The 25,370-nt window shown below is 43.1% G+C and overlaps 1 protein-coding gene across 3 annotated transcripts in view; it reads right to left on the bottom strand.

Annotated features, from left to right (window-relative positions):
- The window catches only part of RAI2 (retinoic acid induced 2), a 72,130-nt gene that overhangs the window by 10,593 nt on the left and 36,167 nt on the right, over positions 1–25,370 (bottom strand). The window contains exon 1 of one of the 3 annotated variants that reach the window (XM_066249033.1): positions 7,994–8,032. The exons of the other annotated variants lie outside the window; for them this stretch is intronic. Coding sequence (XP_066105130.1) covers positions 7,994–8,002 — 9 coding nt within the window. The 5' untranslated portion in view covers positions 8,003–8,032. Of the gene's footprint in view, positions 1–7,993; positions 8,033–25,370 lie in introns of those variants that run through there. 3 annotated transcript variants of the gene reach the window in all.

The following is a 25,370-nucleotide window of genomic DNA, read 5'->3' as shown; positions in this document are numbered from 1 at the left end:
TAACATGGGATCCTGCCCTACTCTCGTGGGGTAGAAAGTTAAGTCAGGCCTCCCAGGGGTGAGTAATGCCTACTTCGGAGTCAGACCTGGCCTTCTTGTTGCGGGCTATGATGGCTGGGTAAGTGGGGGCATTCTGGGAGAACTGGAGGGAAGGAGGAATGTGCACAGAGGGGTGGGAGAAATGACAAAACTGGGGTGGATCCGGTTAGGCCACTCCCACAAGCACTGAGAAGACTCCATTCCCCAACCTCCCAAATCTGAAGGCCAGGCCACAGGGGAGTGAGGGGAGCAGCTTGGAGGGAGGGACCAGTAATGGTGGAAAGGGAGGTGCTGGTGAACTGGTGCAGGTTCTTCTGGGAGTTCTGGTTCATCTTTACACCAGGCCAGGGGGTGAAGGCTGAGAGGAAGGAAGAAGGTAGGATAGACCCCTTCAGCTTCAGTCAGAGCATGGTTTTCTTTTCTTGGGACTCAACTTCCCATAGCACAACAGTCTCTGTGGGTTGAAGACATTCGAGTGTTGGCAAACAACCCACTATGTGCCAAACATATCTATTATGTGCTCTCTGCGGGGTCTCAGGGCTGGGCCTCACCAAGTAAAAAGGGTTGTGCAAACCTGGTTAAAAAGAGAGACAATAAAGCTGGGTAAATGCGAAGAGTACAGGGGAAACTTGACAGCTAGAAGCAGCAGCCCACAGGCCTGGTTTTCTGCTGGGGGTCTTGACTGGGTCCACCAGAGCACAAAGGGACCTGGGGACTTCTCCGCCTCCTCTTTCACCCAGGTGGATAGCGTGGTCGCGCTTCCTATCTCATTTCACATTCCTGACGATCTCCAGCCTGCCCACAAAGGGCCTATGGCGGGCCTGGGGCCTTGCAGGCTTGTGTGCAGGGCTGGATGGAATAGGGAACCAAGTTCACACCCTCTCATTTATTCTTTCAAAAACTATCTGAGGTATTTTCTATTCCTCCACCCTGGCACTGTTTTCTCTGAAGGCTTGTTGCCTTCTCTCATGGCTTAATTCCCAAATTATTGACCAATCGACATTCTGCCAGCGTTCTCTGCTTCTAACAGGGCTCCTTCGAGGCCCAAATTTCCTGCCGAGGTAAAGGAGTAAGTCTCTAAAAGAAGAATGTCAGGCCCTAGACAGCAGCGGAAAAACGGTATGAGGACCTAAGATAGAAAAGAAATGCTTATTCTCCAGAGAGGGCTGCCTTGGAAACTAAAAGAAAGGAGTGCCCTCCTCAGGTCCCGGTGCACCGCACAACAGGAGAAAATCATGAACTGCTGTGGGTGGCAGGAGACACTCACCTGGACAGGGGCTGGGAGAGTCAGTGAGTATCTGTCCCTGCATCCAGCTGAGGCCCCACAGCCTCCAGCTGGACACACAGAACCCCAACACCCTCAGGTGCTGCTGCCAGAGCAGCCATCTTGTCCAGGATCACAGGTCACGTTTGAGGTCTCGGGCCAGGGTCTGTCATCTTAAAAAGCTATGGTTTTTGGCGATTTTTCTGGCAAAAAGAAACCTCTTAAGTATGGAACAAACAGCGGGATAAGACCTGCCTCTGGAAGAGAAAATATGTCTAATTAGATTGAGATACAAAGGTTACATTTTTGTTCTGGGAAAGGGCTGTTTATAATTCCGTGTCATTAGCAGGACATTTTCCAGAGACTAGTGTGCCAGAAATAGACCCTCGAAGGGGTCATTGCAAGGCAGCGGTGTAGCTTTGTGAAGTACAAAGGACTGGAGTTCGGATTTTCCCTTTCTTGTCGCTAGTGTGGGCCTCTCGCCAATCACTGGCACGGAAACAGTGCCAGGCTCACCCTTAGTCCTTGGTCCCCGTGAGCATGGTCAGAAGCACAAGTTTTGAAATCAGACATGCCTAGGTTCAAATTTCAGCTCTGCCTACCTTTGCTAGCTATGTGACCTTGTGACCTTGGGCAAGTTAGTTCTAAGCTTCAGTTTCTCTCTGTACAAAGTAGGGATTTTAAAAAGACTTGGGGAGGTCGTAACACTTGTAGGAAATAATCTACTTAAATACTTGGCACACTGCCTGGCACTTGTAAAGTGTTTAGTAAAACATGGTCATCATCACCATCATCATTGTCATTGTCATGTCACCAAAGTCACTGTCATCATTATCAGATTCACGGCGTGAATTTCTTCTGAGCATCTTAAGTAGCATTACAAATGCTCCCAATAGGTTCGTACATTCAGTTCCCAAGTTAAAACCCTGTTCAAAGATTCATTTTTAAATCAGCTGCTAAGAACTGGAAAAACACTTTTCATAGAATTAATGTTATATATCTAATGGTGAGGTTTCCACACCAACTCACTTAATTTCCAACATACCTGAAATACTGAATGAACATCTGCATTGAAAATAGAAAGCCAGTCTGACCTGTAGTGGCGCAGTGGATAAAGCGTCGACCTGGAAATGCTGAGGTCGCCGGTTCAAAACCCTGGGCTTGCCTGGTCAAGGCACATATGGGAGTTGATGCTTCCAGCTCCTCCCCCTTCTTTCTCTCTGTCTCTCTCTTTCTCTCTCTCTCTCTCCTCTCTAAAAATGAATAAATAAAAAAAAATAAATAATAATAATAAAAAAGAAAATAGAAAGCCACACTGTTGCAGTATCGGAAATGGAAGACAATGGGAAAACAAATAAATACAAACATCTATGTATTTCTCATTTGGGCTGAAAGGCTAGGGGAGAAAGAGGTGGCCAGAGCCTTTTGTATCTCGACTGTGGCCTAATGAGCATGTAGGGATCCAGACAAGTCTCCCCAGAATGTGCCAACCTGGCGTGCAGATTATTTTGCACTAAAAACAAAGTCCAACAAACTCAAGAAGAGATTTTTTTTAACCTCCTATTTTATCGGCCTAAAAATAATCCGATAGAAACACCTGCTTCAGGAGAGGAAGCTCACTCAGCGTCTTTCCCTCGGCACAGAGGACATAAGTAGCAGACAGGGAGGATCCAGCAAGTCTGTTAGATGCCCCATGTCCCAGTGTTTCTGGGCAGCCTGGTAATTTGTTGACCAAAAAATTTGCTCTCTCATCTACCTGTAAGTTACCAGTTTTCCCATAGAAGTCCCAGACCCCTTCCACCTTGTCCTTAGTCCAGAATGGCATATAAGCCCCAACGACCCAGTGCATCCTGGGGTCTCATATTCTTACAGAAGCCACAGGTGTACATATGTAATCAATTCAGTCATTGTCTCCTGTTATTCTCTCTCGTGTTCATTTCATTATTAGATCATCCAGAAAGAACTTCTAAGGGTGGGAGGAAAAGCATTTTCCAACCCCCACAAGCATTTGTAAACTTTGGAAGTGACCGCTGATTGGCTGTGATATATAATTTCACTGTAGATACTACAGATTTCCTTCTGGTTGTTGACACAAGGGCCTAAGTAGCTCTCCTCTCCTACTCAGCACTGGGCTTACGGTCATTTTTTTTTTTCACCTACAAAAGGAAAAAAAGACAAGGGGCAGATGAAAGAGGAAAAGAAGAGGGTAAGGACAAGAGGGAGAGAGCACGTGAAGAGATTTTCTAAGATAACTGGGCAAGAGTTGAAGAAGGGGGAGAGATGATTAAAAAGTATCTGTAGGTCCAAATGAGGAAGAGGCGGCTCAGCTGGAAGTGTGATAAAACAGGAACAGGAAAGCTAGGAGGAAAGCATTGAATGAGCATTATTCAGATGGCCACAAGGGGACGCTGCTGAGCTACAACAGCTTGGTTACTACACTGTGATAGAGGGAGAGGAGAGACTGGAGCTTCTGAGTAGAATGAAAATGTGGGGATAATAAGAAATTGTTCACCAGCAATTGAGGTACATAAAGAAGGTGACCCAAATTTGGGGAATGCTTCTCCCATGCTTTAAAGCCACCAAGCACATTCACTTGTGACTTGGCTGTGCTGTCAGTCTTAGAAATAAAACACAAGTTTATCTTCTCTTGGTACGTAACCTTCATTTTTGGCTACCTCTCACCCCTCCTTGGGCAGTTAGAACTGAGTTTCCCCCATCAAAATTGGGTTTTCCAGAAAGAAGCTAATAAAATTCTGATATCTATGACTGATAGGTTCAAAAATTATGTTTCCTTTATTAGTATAATAAACATAATTCAGTCAGTGATAAAGCTGTGGACAAAGAAATGAAACTCCGAGGGATTTCAGATTCCAATCATGGGGAGGGGCCTGCCCAGCTGTCTTGAAATCTCACCATACAGACAAGAGCCTACAATTACAACCAAGTTCAATAGTTCCAGTAAAAGACAATTGAGGTTCAAAAAGGGGGTGTGGCATAGCCTCAGCCTTTAAGCACTCACAGCTAAGAGAAGAAATAAATGCAAGTTAATTCTTCATTCCCTCATAGACCCAAACCACAAGTAGTTACTGTTCACACACCAGGACCCTCATGAGTGTGTGCCTCCACGCTAGAGATTTTAGCATATCTGGAACTGTCCTTATGTCATGGTCCTTACCCTGTTACTTAACTGGGTACCTCCTGCAACTTTGGTTTCTGTCTCACCAGATTACTATGCAGAAGTTACGGGCTCTTGACGGATTGTACCTCCAGCCCTCCTGCATGGAACACATGCTACAGTCACAATGGGAACTTAAGACCATCACCAATAGCGGTAGACATGGTGGGAGGGGGGGATGAAAGAGGGAAGTTTGATTTTTAGGAAATGCAACTGGCTAGTTATCTTAGTGGGGTTTCCCCATGGAGTGGTTTGCCTGAAAGTAGTTTATCAGGGAGAAGATCACAGAAGACACCCTGAGGAATAAAGCAGTGAGACCAGGAAAGGACTCGGTTCCACTGGGGCTGCCGGAAGACAGTGGAGAACACATGCTTTGCAGTTAGCATGTTTCCCCAACCCTCACCCACTGCTGATCAAGGGCTGCTCCTGGAACGTGTGTTAATTCCTTGGCACTTCCAGCTAGCCTAGAATGCCGGCCTAGTGTGCTTCTGGGGGAAAAGAACAAACTTGGGGAGAGCCACAGGTATTTGCAGTAAGCAGTTTTTGGGATATAGAGGTTGGTCTGATGGGACATAGGGTGGAGTACTGACCACATCTGCTTTGCACCAGCCATGCCCTGAAAAGTTCTAGTGCTTATGTGAAGACACAAATGTCACCAGTTCAGGCCACCATGACCAGATGTTTCCCCAACAGCTGACATTTTCTATGACCCCTGTGAAGAAGACACTCTGTTATTTGTATCTTCAAGCCTGCTAGGACAGAAACCAGAGTTCCAGGAGATAGCCAGTTCAGGAACAGAGTAAGTAAGAACCATGAAATACCATGACATAGGACAGTTCCAGATATGCTAAAATCTCTGGGTCCTGGAGGCGCACACTCATGAGGTTGCTGGTGTGTAAAAAGAGACATCAACTCACAAGAAATGTGCCTCAGGATCCCATAAAGAGCCAGGCATGCCAGGAGGCCAGGGATGGCTTGCTTTCCAAAGCAAAAAGGTCCAGAGATAAAAAGCTTGGCTAATGTGTTCCTTTGCTAGAATATAACAGGGGCCTGCGAGAAAGTTCTTTTAATCATATTTGCGCTGGCTAGAATGCAAGCTGCCCCTGGCATGAGTCACAGAAGAAGATTCTCTTCTGGTGATCTTATGTTCTAACTCAGGGACCAAAAAACAATCAACATGCACCCTCGAACATAAATAAATAATAAACATGCATCACTTCACTTCATCAGCTCAATAGGGCCTAAAAATAATAATTATTATAACCTCTACCCAAGACATACACAGACAGTGCAGGAAGAAGAGGGTGGGGAGTGCTCATCTTTTAAACAGGGAGCTTGCTTTCTGGAATTGTCAGAAGCACTCCTCTGCCTGAGACAAGCAGAACGGTGCACTCAGAAGAAGCTTAGGGTTAGTGAGTCTTTTGAGGTCTGATAAATTCACTATATTTATTATCTAAAAGCAAGTATGGTGGTTGCAGCTAATACAGCATCATCAGTGCAAGGTTGAGATGGGGCAAGAAAGAAGCTGTTGTATAACATTTGGCTAGTGGACAATGAAGATTATAGGTGTTACTTCGTATTTTCTTTGGGGGTGAGTTCTCCTGGAATGTGTGTGTGTAAACACATACACACCCACAGTGGATGAGTAGAATGGAAGCCACCTATTGTCCCTCCAATACGTGAGGTGGATCCCCAAAGCAAGGTTCATGGTGATTCTCCTTTGTCCTCGCCGGCTCCACCTCTGAGTTGTCATTAACCCCCCCGCCTTTTTTTTGTATTTTTCTGAAGTAAGAAGTGGGGAGGCAGACAGACAAACTCCCACATGCGCCCGACCAGGATCCACCTGGCATGCCCACCAGGGGGAGATACTCTGCCCATCTGGGACATGCTCCACTACAACTGGAGCCATTCTAGCACCTGAGGCAGAGGCCATGAAGCCATCCTCAGCACCCGGGCCAACTTTGCTCCAGTGGAGCCTTGGCTGCGGGAGGGGAAGAGAGAGACAGAGAGGAAGGAGAAGGGGAAGGATGGAGAAACAGATGGGTGCTTCTCCTGAGTGCCCTGGCCGGGAATCAAACCTAGGACTTCCACATGCCAGGCTGACGCTCCACTGCTGAGCTAACTGGCCAGGGCCCAGTCATTAACCCCTTATTCCTGGAGGTGACATGTGAACCAGGCCTGGCCACAGGGGTAGGATTTTAGCAGAGATCATGGAATGCGGGGGAGTATCTGGAAGCATAGGAGGAAAGGCATGAGAGGAAAGGTGTGGGGACGGGCCAGCAGCCTAGGAGGCTGAGGCACAGGGCCGAGGAGGGCTTGAGGGGAGACAAATTGCTGTGAACGTCAGAGGGGTGTCTGGCTCTTCCAAAGTATATTAAAAGTTACCCCTCAACAATGACCCTTGTGACCCAACACAACTGTGTGAACAAGAGGAGGCCATGATCTAGTACTGGGGAAGCTGGGAGGAACAGAAGGCATTAACTGGCAGGGCTGTGCTAGCTCCCCGTCTCTCTCCCTTTCTCGCACACACAAGATATTAATAAACTGTTCACTAAGATTTACTTATGTGCCAGGCACCCTGCTTGGTATTTTGCATTCATTTTCTCATCTCAGTTTCTCAGCAACCCCAGATCACTACCACCTTGGTGTGAATTGGCTTGTTGGTTTTTTGTTCTTTTTTTTTTTCTTCCAGGAACAGAGCTATGAGTCCCCAGAGAATGGTTGTTTTGACGAAAGGGAAGGAAGGAGTTTTCTAGAATGTGAACAACATTCAGTGAAGGGAAGGCAGGTCTGGGGGAGGTGAGGAAAAGCTAGGGCAAAGGTTCTTGGCTCTACATCTGGGGGCAGGTCAGGATACAGAAGGTAGGAATGGAGGAAAAAGGGGGAAGTGTCTTCTTACCTCTGACCAGGGATGAGAATTCCTTGCCCTTCTGTATCTGGGGCAGGCCCAGCCCTGAACTTCCCCTCTACCATCACACAGCAGCCAGCCATTACCCTGAGCAACACAGGTACTCTCATTTCTTCTTGGAGCCCAACACAACCTTCCTACACCTCTGGACCAGCTCGCATCCCAGTCAGGGCTTCACTCCCAGCCATCCCAGGAATATACAGGGTGGGGCAAAAGTAGTGTTATAGTTCTTTGTATGGAAAAATAATACAGTAATTAATGAATAATAATACAAGAATAAATTCTGCATTTCATGTACTCACAACTGTAAACCTACTTTTGTTACACCCTGTATTTCATCTGTGGCTGTCTGGCTGGCTGTTCACCATGCTTATTTCCTCTTCTGCCTGCACTACATTTTCCAGCCTCCGTTGCAGTTAAGGGCGGCCACGTGCCTGAATCCTAGCCAACAGAATGTGGGTGGAAGTGATGTGCGCCACTTCCAGGCTTGGCTCCTACAAATCCTTCTTACATGGTGCTCTGATCTCTTTCTCCTTCCCTCAGCTTGATGCATAGGGACCTCCTGGAAGCCATCTGTCGGAGATAGAGGATGGAAAGGCCTGCATACCTGAATCATCTGTGAAGGAGATCCACTGGCCAGGAGGAACCTCCATTTTGGGCTTTCTGTGAATGAAGAATAAACTTCTATTGCGTTTGAGCCATGGTACACTTTTGATTTGTTTGCAACAGCAGCAGCTAGCATTGCCATAACTGATGCTGCACATTAACTGCTGGAGAGCACACTGACTGCAGCCTCAAAGTATCCTGAGCCCCACCAGCTGAAAACCAAACTGCAGTAGCAGACCAGGTGCCCAGAGCCCGATTCTGAGCTTCCACGTGCTAACTTTTCCACACTAAAAGCATTGACATCCTTGGCTGTTCTTCCTGATTTGAATAAATTCATTAACATGGGACTATGACCATTCTTTGCTTGGTTCCTGCATAAATAGCCACTGATTCTATTACATTGGCATTCACAGAGCTGGCGGGCTTGGGAGAGGGCAGTGGGTGTGGAGCTACCTTCACAGAGAAGGAGGAGGCAGGCCTGTTAGAGCCTTCCCCTCCCCGCAGCTCTGCAGGCAACCCTCGTCCGTCTGAGTGGGTGGGGGTGTGGGAGGGAGAAGCAGAGCCCTGGCACAACACAGACAAGCAGACCCTGGAGACCTGGCATCTGGCCAGAGGAAACTGCTATGACCACAACACCCCCTTCTCTCTATACCCTTGAATGTTTTGTTCTTTTGCAGAACAGAGGCCTGGGATTTCTGCCCTTTCCTCAGCCACACTGAAGTCTTTCTAGAAAAGGTCCCTGTGGATTTTCCCTTGGGTGCACTCACTGTGTATGGCTCAAGGTCCTGGGCCAACTTTTCCTTGGTGCCCTCTTGATTTTCTAGACAAAAGACTACCCATTCAATACTATCCTCCCCTTCCACCAACTGCTGAAGTTTCACCACTAGCAAGCTCTTGCCTTGTATTCAAAATTATTGCCCTCTTTCTGGGTTCCTTTCCAAAATACTGATCTGTGTAAAGAAAGCGAGTCATTGCCACATTGGAGTGAATTGATAAAATACTGATCTGTATAAAGACTTCAGGTCATTGCCACATTGGAGTGAATTGATAAAATATTGATCTGTATAAAGATTTCAGGTCATTGCCACATTGGAGTGAATTGATCAGAGAACACTTTCTATTTAGTAGGGGTTCCAGCACCTCGAGTGGGAACATTTTCTATTTGTGCCTTAGATGAAAGCTCTAACCTCATCAGCCAGCAGAGTTCCACTTATCGCTTCATTTCCATCAATACTTGAAGGCTTGGCTACAGAACACAAGGAATATAAAATGTTCTTTTGGTGGGGAAATGGTTGGCTTGCTAATTAGCATGCTAACTGTAGGGAATGGGTAAAATTAGTGATATTCAAGATATATTGATAGCTAAAATATTTCAGAGGCACTCTGCATTTTGTGTGCATAGGGTTGGAGAATCCAGGAACACCACAGCCAGCACTCCAAGGATGATTCTGATACTTGCTACCTAACTGGTTCCATTCCTGGTAATTAATTGCTTTTGGAGGCTTCTGGTTGCCAATGTCAACTAAAAGGTAACAAAATCCTGCCTTCAAAATGTTGTCATATCTGCTTTGAGTGGAACTTTCAGACCATGGATGGTCACAGCAGCTGAAAAGACAGCCAGCTAGGACTCCCCAGGACAGAATGGTGAGCTGGCCTGTGCCTGCTGGCTACCTGCATGTCAGATTTTCATGGTCTGTGGGTGTATGGCACAATTTGCCCTAAGACTAGCTGTCAGTGTGGCTCTGAGCTCCCTGTGAAGGAGCCCTCTCCTCTCCTCTCCACTCTAACTTTCTGGGGGCATCCTTCTCTTGCCCAGCCTGGCACACTGGGGCTCTGGCTTTGAGGTTGCACTGAAGCAACCTAGACAGTCCTTGGTGCTGGCAAGACTCTGCTTCAGGGACAGGATGATGAGCAGAAACATCCCGTCTGTAAAATTGTAACACTTGGCTTCCACCCCTATAGAACCTTTCCAGTGTCTGAGCTGGCATTGACTGACAGGCTTGAAAATTCTTAAAAATGTCCTTTAAAATAAAAAAGTAATCATATCACATCCATTAGAATGACTAAAATTAAAGAGACTGTAGCACTAAAAATCGATGAGGATATGGAGCAACTGGAACCCTCTCTGGTACACGGTTAGTAAAAATTTACAGCCGCTGCGGGGACCTGGCAGTTTCCAGTGAAGTCAAACAACTGCCCACCCTCTAGCTTTGCAATGCTACTCCTAGGTATCTTTATAAGAGAAATGAAAACATACTCACAAAAACCTGTACACAGATGTTCCTAGCAGGCTGTCATAAGAGCCACAAACTGGAAACAACCCAAATGTCTGCCAACAGGTGAATGGATAGCATGCTGTGTAACACCCAACAGCGGACTTCTACTCAGCAATAAAAAGCAGTGAACTCCTGCCACATGCAATGACATAGACGAGTCTCAAAAACACCGTGTTGAGCGAAAGAAGCCAGATACGAAAGTGTGCGTGCTATAAGATTTCATTGAGGCAAAATCCAAAAACAGACCAAAAAACTTGGGAGGGTGGGTGAACACACAATATAATGTACAGAAGATGTGTATTATAACTGTGCACCTGAAACCTGTATAATTTTATTAACCAGTGTCACCCCAATAAATTCAATTTAAAAAGGCCAAAAATGCATAATGACAGGAATCATAAAGTGCTTGCTCTGGGGAGGGGGCAAGAGGAAGAACTTTTCTGGGGCAATGGGAGTATATATAGCCTCTTTCAGGTGGTGCTTACACAGGTGCACACAATTGTCAAAACTAATCCACATGACCACTTAAGAATCATTTTATGTTATATTAATTATCCTTTGATTTGAGAAAAGAGACATTAAAGTATTATCGAACTGCAAAAAAGAAAAACACATCCAAAGTGGTTGGTTCTATGTGCCTGCATTGTGCATTGTAACCAATTCTGAGCGTTTTGTGTGTGGGTGGAGATGGAGCAAGGGGGTGCGGGCACCCCCAGGGCACCTGCTAGGGGCCCTTTATTTCAGGTACAAATGAAGGAGCAGCACAGTCAGCCCCAAACAAACAAACCCTCAATGAAATAAAAGAACAGAGGCCCCAAGGAAAGCTGGCCCAAGAGTGTGGGAGAGCTATCAGGCTTTGAGCCAAAACCACTTTCCAGGAAATGGAAATATTTTTGTGTTTGGGAAAGGGGAGGGAGTAGTAAGGCAAGCAAGAGCCAAAACGCATTGGTTTTTGGACAATTGCTGCCCAACTAAGGGGCCCTGGGGGTAGGCTTCAAAGTGCTGCTACTGAGACCTCCTCAGCGGGTACCCAGGGTGGGGCACCTAGAAAAGCCCCGGCTAGAGCAAAAGTTGGAAGCTCTTTAAGGACAAAGGTCTCCTATTTTGCAAGGTGGAGGAGAACCTTCTATTTTCCTAATAAGAGGCCTGGCAGTCCCACCCATTTGCCTTGTTTAGCCTGCAAACAGCCCAGGGCGCCTTTCTGAGGTCCTGGCATCAACTTGAGCTTGTGAATCAGGCAGCCCACAGACTCTGCCCCTTCAGAAAAGAAAAGCAAGGGGCTAGATCCACACGGCCTCCTTTTTCATTTTACAGAGACCATCTGGTACAACCTATTTTTCAGGTGAGGAAACAAAAGCTCAGAAAAGGTCATTTGTCCCAGGCCAGCATCCAGTTTGGGGCACGAATATGGTTACAATTCTCCCCTGTTCAAGGCTGTGGGCATCTTCCATGATAATGTGCTGCCCCCTAGGCCCTCAAATGTTTTCACTTCCACAAAATGCCTACAAGTGGCTTTCAAGTAATGAGATGACAAATCGTATATTGAAATGGTGTTCCTCCAAGCAAAAGCTCTTTACTAAAAAAAAAAAAAAAAAAAAAAAAAAAAAAAAAAAAAAAAAAAAAAAAAAAAAAGATTATTTAAAGACTAATTAGGATTCTGACTTTTTTTGTGTGTGTGACGGAGACAGAAGGACAGATAGGGACAGACAGACAGAAAGGGAGAGAGATGAGAAGGATCTCATCTTCGTTGTGGCACCTTAGTTGTTCATTGATTGATTACTCATATGTACCTTGACTAGGGGGCTTCAGCAGACCAAGTAACCCCTTGCTCAAGCCAGCGACCTTGGGCTCAAGCTGGTGAGCCTTGCTCAACCAAATGAGTCTGCGCTCAAGCTGGCGACCTCGGGGTCTCATACCTGGGTCCTCCGCATCCCAGTCTGATGCTCCATCCATGGAGCCACCGCCTGGTCAGGCAGGATTCTGACTTTCTTTAATGGCCCTAGGGCCTTGTCAAAATCTGTGTGAATATTTTCAAGTGTTTTTCTTATCAAGGATATGCTAGCCACATTCTTTGAAATTTGAGTTGAGCCTGACCTGTGGTGGCGCAGTGGGTCAACCTGGAATGCTGAGGTTACCTGTTGCAAACCCCAGGCTTGCCTGGTCAAGGCACATATGAGAAACAACTACTATGAGTTGATGCTTCCCATTCCTCTCCCCCTATCCCTCGCCCCGGTCTTCCTTTCCTCTCTGTAAAATCAATAAATAATTAAAAAATTGAAACAATAAATTTGAGCTGAGTGCTATCATCACATAAGCAAAAGCAAGAATTTTTCTTAATTACCTACAAATAATTAAAAAATATATAACTAGTAGAGACATAATTTTGCACGTATTTTAATGCCATTCCTTCAGTTGAATGAATGACAAGAATTCTTCTAATAATGTGAATGGAAATAATAAGGTTGGGTGTGAAGGCTCACCTATCCTGTTCTTTCTTCTGAAACTCTGAGCTGGGTACAAGATAAAGCCAGGAGAGAGTGTGGAAAGACACTGGAGTAAGTCTGACCTGCATTCCCTTTTAAGCCTTCAGAATAAACGGATTTCTGAAATCTCTTTTCCTCTTTGATTGGCTAATCCCTTCCTTTCAGGAGAAGATTTCAGCCCTCTACTCTGCACCTGGTCTACGGCCACAGAGCCACGGGCTATTTGCATCTTGCATCCCCACACTGAGCTCTGATACAACTGCAGAAATGATGTTTTAAGAGGTCACAACTGCTGACTCCCGAGAGCCTCTGACTATTCTGGAAGAATAAGCAGATGAGAAATTCTACGAATTTTTAAAGAGGCGAAGTCAGGCTATTCCTGAATCACGCCCAGGCTTTTCCTCGCCTCATTTTTCTCGAGAGGAGAATTCTGAAAGGGTGCAGACGTAGCAGTGCTAACGGCAGAGAGGCCAGACATCTTTTGGCACAGGTAAGAGTCATCTGCTTTTAGTTACTAAACTGTGTCTTCACAAGACCAAGACAACTTGGTCCAGTGGATCAACTAAAGTGACTCAAATTATTGGCTGAGAAGCTGTTGACAGATGCCCTTGCTAAGCTCTCTGTCTTAAGCCACTCTTCACCATTGTGAAAGCAATGGGGTGCTGGTAGAACTCACAGGTGTACCCTCACTCCCTTGCAACTTGAACAAAAAATACAATGCATAAGCAGAACAAATCCAAGATAAACCCTTCCAACTTGTAGAGGAGAGCCCTACTTAATGAAATAGATGCCCAGCTCAGCCACGGACTAGATGTGGGAGAAGAAGCAAGTTCCTTCACCTCTCTATGCCTCGGTGTGTTCATCTGCCCAGTGGGATGGTAAAGGTATATAAGTTGCAGGGTTGTTAACTGGAGTAAGTGAATTAACATGCAAAACACTTAGAACAGTTCCTGGCACACCCTTAAGAGCTCAACAGGGGTTAGCTATTGCTATTATAATAAAGATAGGGAACTAAGGGAGCCTCAGTGTGAAAAACTAAATACGGTGAGAATTTCATTTTTAACTATAAGCAATAAGATGAAAAGAAGGTGCTTTTTCTTCTCAGCATTTTAAAGCCTGGCATGGCGCTGGCCTCTCATGGCCCACTATAGACAAAGTGTTCAGGGGAATAGTAACTGCCATCAAACCTGAAGTGACAAGTTTAAGGTCAATAGCACAGGCAGTAGGGACCCAGTGGAGGGTTTTCATCAGCCCAGATCCCCCGGGATAGATGGTGGGGATGGACTATCAGCTCAGGCTGTACTAGAGACTCAGCTGGGATGCTCTGAAAGATCCAGATATCCAGGCCACCCCCAGACCAATGAAATCAGATTATTCCATGGTTGCTCGGGCATCAGGATTTGTTAGAGCACCTTAGGTATTGCAGTGTATGACTAGGGTAATATACTAGGCCCACCTCCAGGTCTAGAACCTCCCTCTTCCTGACATGAATGAGTGCTTATCTTGATCCATCCTCAAGACACAAAGCTTCAATCCTCTCCACAGAGACGGAGAAACCCATGAATCCCCGACCAGAGCAGGAATTGATTAGATTGGTGTATGTGTGAACAGTGCCTGGGATATAGTCTTGGTGCTAAATTAATAAGTGAATGAATATGCATGTGGATGTGTGAATGAATGAATGAGTGAATGAATACAGCACCATAGCAAATATTTGAGGATGTGGAAGTAAAATTGGTTAAAAACTTTCTGGAGGGAGCGCAGCGGTTGCTTCAGTCCCCGCGGCACCGGGATTCTGGCGTGCCTACATCGTTCCGTGCCCATTGCAGAGAAACGAGACGAGTGTCGTGGGTTGATGGCTGTGTTCCAGGTGCTGACATCAGAAGCCTGACCTTCGTGGGAAACATGAGGAGTGACATTGGTGCCGTAAGGAGTGATAACGATAAATCTCCCCAAAAATTCAACAAGATCTTCAACCAGAGACAGAAAAATCTATCCTTGAAGCCTCCAGAAGTTCCACACTAAACGCGAAGGCAGAGGCAGCAGCAACTCCATAGCTGGATCATCAGGCTGCTAATTCAGGAAGGAAAGACGAGGAGAGAGGCTCCGGAAACACATACTCTCTCATTGGCAGAGCCTGCAAATGCTAATGAGCCTCGACTGCCAACGAGACTGAAGCCCAATATATGACATCGCCATAGAGACTTATCAACTGCAAACCTCTACCTAAGTGTGCCACAGGGGCAGAACCCGGGGTACAGAGTCACCGACCAGGAAGAGGGAGAGAAAAGAAAAAGCAAGAAGATAACCTCTCAAAATCAAGAATAATCCGCAGACTTTATAACCTATCCCATTTTATTATATTTGTTCATTTGTTTCTCTTATCTTCTTGTCTTGATTATTTTCTTCCTCTTCCAATTTGGTTGTTTAATTCTCTGCCAGTCTTACTCTCTTCTCTTCTTGAACTACACTACCCATAAGTGTTACATCTCCCATTATCTTTTCTTTCTTCTTCCTTTCTCTCTATGAGGGTTGCACTCCAAAACCCTTAATATCTCTCTCTCTCTCTCCTTTTATTCCTTTTTCTTCCTTTTGTGTTTTCCTCTTTCTTTTTTTTTCTCTCTCTATATTAGTTTCTTCTTTTCTCCTTTACTTTCCCTCTCATTCAACCCTCAATCACAAACAAATTATTTTATCTGGGACTCAAATTTTTCTTTGTGGCACTTTGGGGTTTTTTTACTTCGCTTTTTTTTAACTCACTAGCAGTGCTTCCAACCCTGGCTCTCCATTTTATCTAGTTCTTGCTCCACTAAATACAATAGTAATTTTTTAATTTTTTCCCCTTTTTCCTGTTTCCCTCTTATTCCTCTCATCATATCTCTTAGTCAACCATCACCTAAAAGCAAATCATTTTATTCTTGACCCAAATTTTTTCCTTTTTGCATTTTGTGGGTCCATATCCCCTTTTGTGCCCCTTTATCACTTCTCCCCAACTCAGGCCCTCCACTATAGGTAGTTTTTGTTCTATTTAGCACAATATAATTCACAGTTCACCACAAGATTTTCTCAAGAAGGAGGGGAGAGGAGAGGAGAGGAAAAAAAGGGGGGGGAATAATTTTTTTATAGAAAGTTTTTTTTTAATTTTTTATTTATTCATTTTAGAGAGGAGAGGGAGAGACAGAGAGAGAGAGAGAGAGCGGAGAGACAGAGAGAGAAGGGGGAGGAGCTGGAAGCATCAACTCCCATATGTGCATTGGCCAGGCAAGCCCAGGGTTTTGAACCAGCGACCTCAGCAATTCCAGGTCGACGCTTTATCCACTGCACCACCACAGGTCCGGCAATAATAATTTTTTTAATTCTTTTTTATTTTTATTTTTTTAACATTTTATTCTTTATTAATTCTCATTAATACTATCAAAAAAACCACCCTCAGATGCCATTAAGGAAAACAAAATCAAATATCATGGATACAAAAGACAGAGAGGTAGAAGATAGATGAGGAAAAATCTATGGAGAAAAAATTTAATATATTGGAAACCTTGGAGCTAAATGACAGAGAATTTAAAATAGAAATCCTAAAAATACTCAGAGATATACAAGAAAACACATAAAGGCAATTTAGGGAGCTCAGAAAATAACTCAATGAACACAAAGAATATATTACCAAGGAAATTGAAACTATAAAAACTAATCAAACAGAGATGAAAAACTCAATTCACAAACTGAAAAACGAGATAACAAGCTTAGCTAATAGAACAGGCCAGATAGAAGGTAGGATTAGTGAAATAGAAGACAAGCAACTTGAGGCACAACAGAGAGAGGAAGAAAGAGACTCAAAAATTAAAAAAAATGAGAAAGCCCTACAGGAATTGTCTGATTCCATCAAAAAGAATAACATAAGAATAATAGTTATATCAGAGGAAGAAAAGAGAGAAAATGGAATGGAGAACATATTCAAACAAATAGTAGATGAGAACTTCCCAAGCCTGTGGAAAGGACTAAAGCCTCAAATTCAAGAAGCAAACAGAACTCCGCATTTTCTTAACCCCAACAAACATACTCCAAGACACATAATGAAATTGGTACAAACCAACAACAAAGAAAAAATTCTCAAGGCAGCAGGGAAAAGAAGAATACAACATATAAAGGAAGGCCCATTAGATTATCATCAGATTTCTCAACAGAAACTCTACAAGCTAGAAGAGAGTGGACCCCAATATTTAAAGTCCTGAAAGAGAGGAACTTTCAGCCATGAATACTATACCCATTAAAGCTATCCTTCGAATATGAAGGAGAAATAAAAACATGCACAGATACATAAAAGATGAGAGAATTTATCATCAGAAAACTCCCACTCCAGGAATTACTAAAGGGGGTTCTCCAATCATATACAAAGAACAACAACAAAAAAAAAGCCACAAGTAAAAGCTCCAAGAAGAACACAATAAAACCAAATTTAAACTGTGACAACAACAAAAAGAAAGGGGGGGGAAAGGATGGAGATTAAGAGTAGCAAAGGACGATGGAGTGCAAAAGTACTCACAAAATAGTGCATTACAATGAACAGGGTAGGAACCCTTTTCATTACTTAATGGTAACCACCATTGAAAAAACCACCACAGAAGCACATGATTTAAAAAAGATAGCAACAGAGGAAAGATGTATGGAATACAACCAAACAAACACAAAAGATAGAAAAACAAAAGAGAAGAATCAAACAAGACACAAAACTAACAGAAAGCAATGTATAAAATGGCAATAGGGAACTCACAAGTGTCAATAATTACACTAAATGTAAATGGATTAAACTCACCAGTAAAAAGACACAGAGTAGCAGAATGGATTAAAAAAGAAAATCCAACTATATGCTGCCTACAAGAAACTCATCTAACTAACAAGGATAAAAACAAATTCAAAGTTAAAGGCTGGAAAACAATACTCCAAGCAAATAACATCCAAAAAAAAGCAGGCGTAGCAATACTCATATCTGATAATGCTGATTACAAGACAGCAAAAGTACTCAGAGACAAAAATGACCATTTCATAATGGCCAAGGGGACACTGAATCAAGAAGACATAACAATTCTTAATATATATGTACCAAACCAAGGAGCACCAAAATATATAAGACAGTTACTTATTGACCTAAAAACAAAAACTGACAAAAATACAATCATACTTGGAGACCTCAATACACCTCTGACGGCTCTACATCGGTCATCCAAACAGAGAATCAATAAAGATATATTGGCCTTAAACAAAACACTAGAGCACCTGGATATGATAGACATCTATAGGACATTTCATCCCAAAGTGACAGAGTATACATTTTTCTTCATTGTACATGGATCATTCTCAAGAACTGACCATATGTTGGGCCACAAAAACAATATCAGTGAATTCAGAAAAATCGAAGTTGTACCAAGCATATTTTCTGATCATACAGCCTTGAAACTAGAATTCAACAGCAAAAATGAGGGAAAAAACCCCACAAAAATGTGGAAACTAAACAACATACTTTTTAAAAATGAATGGGTCAAAGAAGAAATAAATGCAGAGATCAAAAGATATATACAGACAAATGAAAATGACAATACGACATATCAGAATCTCTGGGATGCAGCAAAAGCAGTGATAAGAGGGAAGTTCATATCACTTCAGGCATATATGAACAAACAAGAGAAAGCCCAAGTGAACCACTTAACTTCACACCTTAAGGAACTGGAAAAAGAAGAACAAAGACAACCCAAAACCAGCTGAAGAAAGGAGATAATAAAGATCAGAGCAGAAATAAATGAAATAGAGAACAGAAAAACTATAGAAAAAATTAATAGAACAAGGATCTGGTTCTTTGAAAAGATCAACAAAATTGACAAACCCTTGGCAAGACATGCCAAGGAAAAAAGAGAAAGAACTCATATAAACAAAATCCAAAATGAAAGAGGAGAAATCACCATGGACATCATAGATATACAAAGAATTATTGTAGAATACTATGAAAAACTTTATGCCACTAAATTCAACAATCTAAAAGAAATGGATAAATTCCTAGAACAATACAACCTTCCTAGACTGAGTCAAGAAGAATCAGAAAGCCTAAACAGACCAATTAGTAGGGAAAAAATAGAAAAAACTATTGAAAACCTCCCCAAAAATAAAAGTCCAGGCCCAGACTAGCAAACATTCAAAGACTTGGTTCCTATTCTACTCAAAGTCTTCCAAAACATTGAAGAAGATGCAATACTTCCAAACACATTTTATGAGGCCAACATAACCCTCATACCGAAACCAGGCAAGGACAGCACAAAAAAAGAAAACTACAGACCAATATCTCTAATGAATACAGATGCTAAAATACTAAACAAAATAATAGCAAATCGAATACAACAACATGTTAAAAAAATAATACATCACGATCAAGTGGGATTCATCCCAGAATCTCAAGGATGGTTCAACATACGTAAAACGGTTAATGTAATACACCATATCAACAAAACAAAAAATAAAAATCACATGATCTTATCAATAGATGTAGAAAAGGCATTCGATAAAATACAACAAATTTTATGTTTAAGACTCTCAACAAAATGGGTATAGAAGGAAAATATCCCAACATGATAAAGGCCATATATGATAAACTATCAGCTAATATCATATTAAATGGCACAAAACTGAAGGCTTTCCCCCTTAAATCAGGAACAAGACAGGGTTGTCCACTCTCTCCACTCTTATTTAATGCGGTGCTAGAGGTTCTAGCCAGAGCAATCAGACAACACAAAGAAATAAAAGGCATCCATATCGGAAAAGAAGAAGTAAAGGTATCACTTTTTGCTGATGATATGATCCTATACATCGAAAACCCCAAAAAATCTACAAAAAGACTACTAGAAACAATAAGCCAATACAGTAAGGTCACAGGATACAAAATTAACATACAAAAGACCATAGCCTTTCTATATGCCAACAATGAAACATTTGAGAATGAACTCAAAAAAATAATCCCCTTCACGATTGCAACAAAAAAAATAAAATACCTAGGAATAAAAATAACAAAAAATGTAAAGGACTTATATAATGAAAACTACAAACCATTGTTAAGGGAAATTGAAAAAGATACAATGAGATGGAAGAATATTCCTTGCTCTTGGATAGGAAGAATAAATATAATCAAGATGGCCATATTACCTAAAGCAATATACAAATTTAATGCAATTCCCATCAAAATTCCAATGACATTTTTAAAAGAAATGGAACAAAAAATCATCAGATTTATATGGAACTATAAAAAACCCCAAATAGCCAAAGCAATCCAAAAGAAAAAGAACGAAGCTGGGGGCATTACAATACCTGACTTCAAATTATATTATAGAGCCACGACAATCAAAACAGCATGGTATTGGCAGAAAAATAAATGCTCAGACCAATGGAACAGAATAGAAAGTCAAGAAATAAAACCATATATATATGACCAAATAATTTTTGATAAAGGGGCCAACAACGGACAATGGAGAAAAGAAAGCCTCTTCAACAAATGGTGCTGGGAAAACTGGAAAGCCACATGCAAAAGAATGAAACTGGACTACAGTTTGTCTCCTTGTACTAAAATTAATTCAAAATGGATCAAAGACCTAAATATAAAACCTGAAACAATAAAGTACATAGAACAGCGGTTCTCAACCTGTGGGTCGCAACCCCAGCAGCGTCGCCTAAAGCCATTGGAAAATACATAATGCATATCAGGTATTTATATTCTGAATCATAACTGTAGCAAAATTACAGTTATGAAGTAGCCACCAAAATTATTTTTTGGTTTGGGGTCACCGCAACATGAGGAACTGTATTGCGGGGTCACAGCATTAGAAAGATTGAGAACCACTGACATAGAAGAAGACAAAGGTTCTAAACTCATGGACCTTGGTTTTAAAGAGCATTTTATGAATTTGACTCCAAAGGCAAGGGAAGTGAAGGCAAAAATAAATGAATGGGACTACATCAGACTAAGAAGTTTCTGCTCACCAAGAGAAACTGATAACAAAATAAACAGACAGCCAACTAAATGGGAAATGATATTTTCAAACAACAGCTCAAATAAGGGACTAATATCCAAAATATACAAAGAACTCATAAAACTTAACAACAAACAAACAAACAATCCAATAAAAGAATGGGAAGAGGACATGAACAGATACTTCTCCCAGGAAGAAATACAAATGGCCAACAGATACATGAAAAGATGCTCATCTTCACTAGCTATTAGAGAAATGCAAATCAAAACTGCAATGAGATACCACCTCACACCTGTTAGATTAGCTATTACCAACAAGACAGGTAATAGCAAATGTTGGAGAGGCTGTGGAGAAAAAGGAACCCTCATTCACTGTTGTTGGTAATGTAAAGTAGTACAACCATTATAGAAGAAAGTATGGTGGTTCCTCAAAAAACTGAAAATAGAACTACCTTATGACCCAGCAATTCCTCTACTGGGAATATACCTCCAAAAGTCAGAAACATTGATACATAAAGACACATGCAGCCCCGGCCCTTGCCGGTTGGCTCAGTGGTAGAGCGTTGGCCTGGCATGTGGGGGACCCGGGTTTGATTCCCAACCAGGGCACATAGGAGAAGCGCCCATTTGCTTCTCCACCCCCCCCCCCTTCCTCTCTATCTCTCTCTTCCCCTCCTGCAGCCAAGGCTCCATTGGAGCAAAGATGGCCCGGGCGCTGGGGATGGCTCCTTGGCCTCTGCCCCAGGCGCTAGAATGGCTCTGGTCGCAGCAGAGCGACGCCCCGGAGGGGCAGAGCATCACCCCCTGGTGGGCAGAGCTTCGCCCATGGTGGGCGTGCCGGGTGGATCCTGGTCGGGCGCATGCGGGAGTCTGTCTGACCGTCTCTCCCCGTTTCCAGCTTCAGAAAAATACAAAATAAAAATAAAAATAAAAAATATGCAGCCCCATGTTCATTTCATTGCAGCATTGTTCACAGTGGCCAGGACATGGAAAAACCAAAAAGCCCTTCAATAGAAGACTGGATAAAGAAGATGTGGCACATATACACTATGGAATACTACTCAGCCATAAGAAATGATGACATCGGATCATTTACAACAAAATGGTGGGATCTTGATAACATTATATGAAGTGAAATAAGTAAATCAGAAAAAACCAAGATCTGTATTATTCCATATGTAGGTGGGACATAAAAACGAGACTAAGAGGCATTGATAAGAGTGTGGTGGTTACGGGGGGGGGGGGGAAGGGTAGGGGTAGGGGCACAAAGAAAACCAGATAAAAGGTGACGAAGGACAATCTGACTTTGGGTGATGGGTATGCAACATAATTGATTGAGAAGATAACCTGGACATGTTTTCTTTGAACATATGTACCCTGATTTATTGATGTCACCCTAGTAAAATTAATAAAAAACATAACAAAACAAAAAAACTTTCTGGAGGACAATTTAAAATTATTCATAACCACTGGCCCAGAAAATCAAATTCTTGGAATCACTCCAAGGCAATGCAGGCCCTGGCTGGATTTTCTCCCAAATGCCTGCAGTTCTGCTTAAAAAGAGATCTCAAGCAACAGAAGGGGAAGAGTGGACACTCCAGGGTGCCTGTGCCCTTGCAACTCCATTTCTGTGGGGAGGCGGGAGAAAGGCACCCTCAGACAAGGCTAAAATTTTTTGTTTCTTTCCTTAAGGTTTAAGATTTGCATAAAATTCCAGATAAGGACTCAACTTAGATCCCAGAGTCCAGTGGCATGAACACAAGAGACTTTTCTAGATAGTTGAAAGATTATAGGAGGGTCCTGCCAGCCAGTTACCTAAGCCACTAAAATAATCACAGTAAGGCAGGGTCTTGTGCCTGGTTATGAGCAGATCAATCCTCTATCAGTATCCCCGCCCAGGACAAGTTAACTGCAAAATGTGCCTTCAGGTAGTGAATGAGGTGACTCAATCCTGCCAGCTGCTCTGAACAAAGGTCTTGGCATTATGCCAAGGCACTGAGGATGGGTATTTAACTTGGGGAAGTTAACAACCTTTCCTTTCTGAAAACGGGATAAATTTGCCCTTGAGTCTATCTTGAAGGCACTATACATCAGGGTGAATCCATCTGTCAATAACCAAGGCCTACCCTTCAGATCTCTCCCACGCAGGTGATGAGATCTGTGTATGCAACAGCATTAAAATGATGGGGCTTTGAATGAGGAATCAAGAGGAAAAAATGTTTGTAAATATGCCTTTAAATAGTCAAACTATCCCATCTGAGGCTTTGAAATGTGTTTGCATGTGTATGTACTTCTTAAGAGAAAATAGAATCATCTTTAAATTTAAAAACATTCCCTGGGTAAGACTACTTATAAGAAGTTTAGTCCAGAAAAAATATTATTCTTGTGTTACAAAATCAAAGCAGTGGAAGAAAAAAAAAATCAAAGGGAACGATCAGTCAGGAAAAATGTCAGGGTTCCAAAATGCTGCGGGAGACCGCATAAAAAGCACAGTAATATTTAAGCTTGTGCTAAACATACTTTTTTCTACAGTCACTTTTCACCAAGTGTGAGTTTATATATGCTTTGTTGAATGCTTCTTTAAGGATTTATTCTGAGGGATTTCCTATCATTCTTGAGCTTAAAAGTTCAGGCAAGGTTAAGGAAGTGGGTGAACTTTGGAAGTGAAAGGACTCACAGAGGACAGCAATCAGAACATGGCACTGAGGACACTGAGGTCACCCCTCTGAACACTACATGGCTGTCTTAGAAGGGGCCTGGGTAGTTCTCTTGTGTTGTAGGCAGCCCCAGCCTCAGCCAGCCGTTTTTGCGGTGAGCATGGGTCATGAATCGCACAGAGACCCAGAAACTGCATGTGGCTGGGCCAGCACTGTCCCATAACCGGAAAATCACCAACGAGGTTGACAGTGGGTGTGTAGTAATATCTTAAATACCAAGGGCGATGTAACCACCACCACCATCACTGTGCCCATTGAGGTGAGTCTCCTACTAAAGAGAGAATAAAATCAATTTTCTAAAAACTGACCAAAGCAGTGTTAAGAAATGTTCATCGAATTATTGGTTCCTTAAACTGCCAATGACTATTTCTTGGTTAGACTGTATGTTCTAAAACCAAAAGACAGGGAGTTCAGCTGCTGTCCCTTTGTCCACTGCAATCACTGTGCTTTAGGTCATGCTGACCTCCACACGGCCACATCCACTGAAAGTCTCTTGGCCCTCATATTACTCATCTCAGCAGTACTCCACAGAGTTGACCATTCCTTCCTCCTCTTCAAACATAAATTAAATTGTTTCACTCAGCTGCATGAAATTCTCCAGTGGCCTCTCACTGTAACTTAAACTAAAAGCCAGGCCCTATGGGGCCAGCTCCACTTTAACCCCTCCAATCTCATGTCCTATCACTTTCCTCCTCCATCAGAATACTTCTTTTACTAGAAGCTACCTCACTTTTTCCTGCCTCAGGGCCTTTGCACTGGCTGTTTCCTCAGCTTAGAATGTCCTTTCTGCAGCTGGTTCCTTCTAAGCCTTTAAGTTTCAAAACCAAAGCAGACTCCTTAGAGAAAATTATTCATTCTGATGAAAGGAAGAACAGAAGAGAGAGAGGGTAAAGGTGACAGAAAGGGAGATAGAGGGAGGGAGAGAGGAAGAGAGAGGAGGGAAGACAGTGTTCCCAACTAGTATGCCCAATCAAATTCCTCAGAGAAGTACCCCTAAATTTGGTATGGCTCCATTGATGCTGAGGCCACATAGAGTTGGGGTGTTGTCAGTGAGGTATTGAGCTGATGCACGATGCAGGCCAAAGTAGCCTTCAACTTCTTCTGAGGAAGAAGCACTGCATGGGCCCTAAGGCCTGAGGGCATATCCACTGAGGACTTTCCCTGGGGATTAGCTAGGACAGCACCACCAGGGCAGTGCCTAGGGGCTGAGAGGAAGGAAGGGAGCCCATGCACTTCCCCCTCCACCCTGCTCTTGCAGGCCAAACTCTGAGTGCCTGGAAGGTAGGTGTGGAGCCTTGTTCAGCACCCAGAAAACATTTGTTGAATGGCTGTATTTCACGGAGATTCTTCGTCCAGATAATTGATGTTTTCTTCACAAAACACTTAATGTGCTGGTACTCTTCTAAATGTTTACAAATATTCAGTCTTCACAAACAACCCTACAGAGGGGATGCTATTATCATCACCACTTTACATATGAGGAAACTGAAGCATGAAAAGAACAGGGCCTGACCAGGCAGTGGCGCAGTGGATAGAGCGTCAGACTGGGACACGGAGGACCCAGGTTCGAGACTCCGAGGTCGCCAGCTTGAGTGTGGGCTCATCGGGTTTGAGCAAAGCTCACCAGTTTGATCAAGCCCAAGGTCGCTGGCTCAAGCAAGGGGCCACTCGATCTGCTGTAGCCCCCTGGTCAAGGCACATATGAGAAATTAATCAATGAACAACTAAGGTGCCACAACGAAAAACTGATGATTGATGCTTCTCATCTCTCTCCCTTCCTGTCTGTCTGTCCCTATCTGTCCCTCTCTCTGGCTCTCTCTGGCTCTGCCACAAAAAAAGAGAAAAGAATAGGGTACTTGCTATTTGGTGGTTGCAGAGTTGGGATATGAACTTGGGC

The sequence above is a fragment of the Saccopteryx bilineata genome, chromosome X, assembly GCF_036850765.1.
Source record: "Saccopteryx bilineata isolate mSacBil1 chromosome X, mSacBil1_pri_phased_curated, whole genome shotgun sequence".
Taxonomy (NCBI): domain Eukaryota; kingdom Metazoa; phylum Chordata; class Mammalia; order Chiroptera; family Emballonuridae; genus Saccopteryx; species Saccopteryx bilineata.
Note: the sequence above shows the minus strand (reverse complement) of the source record. Positions and strands in the feature narration are given on the sequence as shown.